The following is a 4,105-nucleotide window of genomic DNA, read 5'->3' as shown; positions in this document are numbered from 1 at the left end:
CGCGTTCTCTTCACTTCTTCCGGGTTGGCGGGCAGCCCCCCCCCCCGCCCCCCTCCCGCTCCGCCCCCGTTCCGCCCCGCGCCGGGACTGCCGCGCCGCCTCGCCCCAAGGTCGGTCAGTGCCGCGGCGGGGCCGGCGTCGGCGGCACCGCGGGGGTGAGGCGCTCGGCGGGGCGGTTGACGCGGGGCCGGGGGCACCTCCGCTTTCTCCCGGCGCGGGCGGGGCGCGGCCGTTGCCGAGGGGAAGGCAGGCTGCAGTGCCCCGCGCTCGCAGCGCCTCGGAGCGGCGAGAAGGACGGACGGACGGGCGGGAGGGACGAAGGGAGGAAGGACGTGTGTGTAGGGAAGGCAGGTGGCGCGCGAAGGGGCCGCCAGGGCAGTCCCTGGCGGGGAGCGGAGCGGGGGCGGCTGCGGGCTGCTCCCCGCGGCGGGCGCGGTGTCCGCCGTGTCCGCCGGCTGTTGTGGCGGCGGGGGTGGCGGGCCCGGGCGGCGGAGGGCGAGCCGGCTGCCCAAGGTCAATCAGTGGCCGTGGGCTATAAATAGCGGCAGGAGGGGAACGGGCCGCTCGGCTTGTGTGCCGAGCCGGCCGGGAGCGGTGTGCCGCCGCCGAGGGCAGGGACGGCACGGCACGGCACGTTAGAGCCCGGCGGTTGGCGGCATTTCGGGTGAAGAGCCTTTCCCTCCGCCGGCAGCCACCTGCTAGGGAGGGCGGCCTGGCAGCCGTGTTCTGCTTGCCCCGCTCCGAGTGGCTGCTTTGGCGTGTCTGCGGAGCCTGTGAGCTGCTGTCCCACTCAGGGCAACTCCCTCGGGAGCTCTGTCTGGGGTTTGAATTGTTTGTCTGGTTCCCTGGGGGTGTGGGGGATTTTCGCGTATCAAAGTTGCTTGTTTAGAGCAACGGTGTGAGGAGAATATGGCCTCGAGTCGCAGATATACAATTTCTAGGTCAGCTTGTAGTGTCAGTCCTGTCAGTCCTCTCATGGACTTGTTACTTTCTTTCAATAGTTTTGTAACTCAGTTTGAAAAAAGTGATTTTGTTTTCTAGCTGGAAAGAGCAGGTGGGGAGCAATGATCATCTCATGGCTACTGGCAGTTGACCAGGCTTAAGCTGCAGAGTTCACATACCTTCTGGCTAGTGTCATTAATAATTCTTGCTTTGTTTTTACATGTGCAGCAGGGATTCCATACGTGGCAAGGAGTTGGCTGTGAGGTCTGGGCGAAATGGCAAGCCTTCTGCGTGTTGCTGTCAGTGGGTGCTCAACTCCTGTTTTTGGCAACGTGTTACCACCGAAGGTGCATTCTGCAAAGATGCCATGTTTGCGAATGTTTAGGACCCACCAGATGCGCAAGTCTCAGGCAACTCCAAAGCCAGGTAAATGAATTAAACTTCAAAAAATAAAATATTATTTTAAAGCATGAGGATAGCTTGATTTTCTCTCTCAGATATGCAATACTACAGAAAAGACTTAAAATAAAAAGAGTGCTTTTAAATTGTGTCAGCTGCATACTTGAGTCAGTCAATTGCAGTACAGTTTTACAGTGATTTTAAAAGGCTGGTCCAGAAAGTGTTTGTGTTTATTATGAATACTTTGGATCGAAATAGCTTTTAAGGGTAGGGCATCAGAGCTCCTGCTGACACTTACCCTGATTGAGGGAAGTATCTAAACCAATGCTTTGCTTAGTTAAAAGCCCAAGTTCCTTGTGAGTTTTGGTAGTGCAACTCTTTGTACGTATACAGGGGAAAGTATAGCCCTCACAAAGAGGGTGTCTGCAAGCATGACTATATGTAGATTTAATTATCCCATCTAAAAAAAAGTCTTATATTGTTTTAAGGAGCTCTTGCGTTGTATCACCTTGAAGAACTTCTGATCTGCATGTTCATATGTAGAGTTTAGTGGTATATTTACATTATTTATCTTTTAGTACAGATAATGGACAGGTTCAAGTATTTTAAGGAGAAAATGGAGGGAGGAATGGGAGCATCCTTGGTTCTAGTTTATGATGGCAGCCTGATGTGTGAAAATCAGAACTGACATTTTTTTTCTCTATCCTGTACTGCACGTAGCCTGACAGCTAGTAGATTGGAGAATATATAAACCTGGTTTAATTATATTTTTCCCAATTATCATGTGCAAGTCATGTCTCCCTGAAGGAATTTGGACACTTTGCTTCTGTTCAGATTTAGGGTCTTCTAAGTCTGTAACAGATTAATGTGGAGAGTTAGACTGTACACGTGATGTTTGTTTCTTCCAAACATACACAGTAGACAACTGCATTAGATATTTTGGAGTATTAGAAAAGTGGTGCTGTTTCTGAACAGCACTGTATCTGATGGTGAAAACACAGGATATAAGATGAGACTCTGTAATTCAAAGAAGCCTTTGTTATGTAGAATTTCTAGCAATACTAATAGTGCCTGGTGCATTTTGGTGTCCTTTTAAATCAGTGACCCAGTGTTTTGGAGCTTCTGAAGAAATGTGATGAGAGGAGGTTTCTTTCCTTGGAGGGCTCCTGATAATCTGGATCGCATGGCTTTTTACCACAGTTGCATGGTACTTTTTACACAGTTGCATACCTGAATTTCTTTGGTCTGACTGACAGCCGGGGATCTGGGGTATGTCAGAACTAATCAGATAATAGTTTTGCTGTCCTATTAATTTGTGATGCTCCAAACTTCTTATTTCTATGTTGGTATCTGAATGAGACTTCTGTTTGTCTTGAGATGGCATTGTCCCTTGATTTTTAGAGTTAACCTGGGACGTAGGAAACTAGGTTCAAAGTTCTTTCTCAAATGCCCCAGGTAAGTGCCCTTGTTGTTGTTTGAATTTGGAATCAATCTTTTTATTTGACTTTGACCACAGATTTGGTCATGAAACTGAAAGATATTTTCAGTTTTATTGAAATCGGTATGCTTGTCTGTGTGTGTTTACATTTTCTTGTTTTTGTGAATCACTTTTCTGATTTTTTTCACAAGGACAAAGTGTTCTGATTAGTGTCATGTGTTTAAGCATTCAGTGCTGTCCCTTCAGATCTGTTGTGTGGAAGCACTTATCTAAATGTGAGTAGTATTTGTACCATGCAGTTATTTAGTGCTGAGAGTTATAAGTTTGGCAAGTTGTTTTGGTTGGTAATTAAGTTGTCCTCATAGTCCATTTTGTAACATGAGATTTGTTATTCAGTAGAGGACAAATCAAGGATAAAACAGGCATTGAATGACAAATCAGTAGCAGTACAGTTGCCTATGTGTACTTTTAAAGTGCTCTTGGATCAAAATCTAACAGCGTATAAAATAACTAAATTTTATTCTTACTTTTAGAAATTATCTTTGATTATAGTGATACTTGATGAAATCACCATAACACTAAGAAGAGTAAGTTTTCTGAAAAGTCTAGCGTCACAGTAATTATTTTTAAACCTATAGTTGTTTCTTCCATTATCTTGGATTAGCTTTCATTTAGTCCAGGATATGTTATGTACAAGAAAAACATCTGCTTGAAGTGTGAAGAAATTTTGAGTCAGTTAAAAAGTAAACTTGGAGGGTATATACTTTTCTTATCATTATATATTTTGCTGCTATTTTCTTTGCTTCTTAGAAACACAGAAATATTCATACAGGAGTAAACAAGTGTTCCTGGAACTTGACTTAAACAGTTGCTAGCACAGGATGCCTCAGAAACACGCGAAACTTTCCCAAGCTCCCCAAGGAGTGAGTGACTGGCGCTCAGGTTTCCTATGTACTTCCAAATTGATTTGTCCTACATCTCTGTGACTTCCACCCCTGTCTATATTGGTATTTTTAATGTCCTTTTTATGCTTACCATTTCCTGTTTTTTTTATCAGCCTTGCAGAATTTTTAAACCTTAACAGTTTATTGTCAATTAATTATCTAGATAAGCTGTACATTATTTGTAAACCATAGACATTCTCCTTTAATGTCATTTGGTTTATTGTATCTCCTGCTTGTGTAAGGAGAGGGATCAGGTGTTTGTTTAATCTTCTGTACCATTTTTTTTTTTTTCCAACTTCATATTGCTGTTCTTTGGAATATGTCTTCATCTTCAGAACAGGTGAGATGTTTTGTTTAAAGCTGATATTACAGTAAATTAGAA

The 4,105-nt window shown here is 44.9% G+C and overlaps 1 protein-coding gene across 1 annotated transcript in view; it reads left to right on the top strand.

Moving 5' to 3' along the window:
* The first annotated feature begins 1,181 nt into the window (after window positions 1-1,181).
* The window catches only part of NNT (nicotinamide nucleotide transhydrogenase), a 41,407-nt gene continuing 38,483 nt past the window's right edge, over window positions 1,182-4,105 (top strand). The window contains exon 1 of the mRNA XM_080362483.1: window positions 1,182-1,368. Coding sequence (XP_080218609.1) covers window positions 1,218-1,368 — 151 coding nt within the window. The 5' untranslated portion in view covers window positions 1,182-1,217. The remainder of the gene's footprint in view (window positions 1,369-4,105) is intronic.

The sequence above is a fragment of the Nesoenas mayeri genome, assembly GCF_963082525.1.
Source record: "Nesoenas mayeri genome assembly, chromosome: Z".
Lineage (NCBI taxonomy): Eukaryota > Metazoa > Chordata > Aves > Columbiformes > Columbidae > Nesoenas > Nesoenas mayeri.
This window is presented reverse-complemented; position numbering and strand designations above follow the sequence as displayed.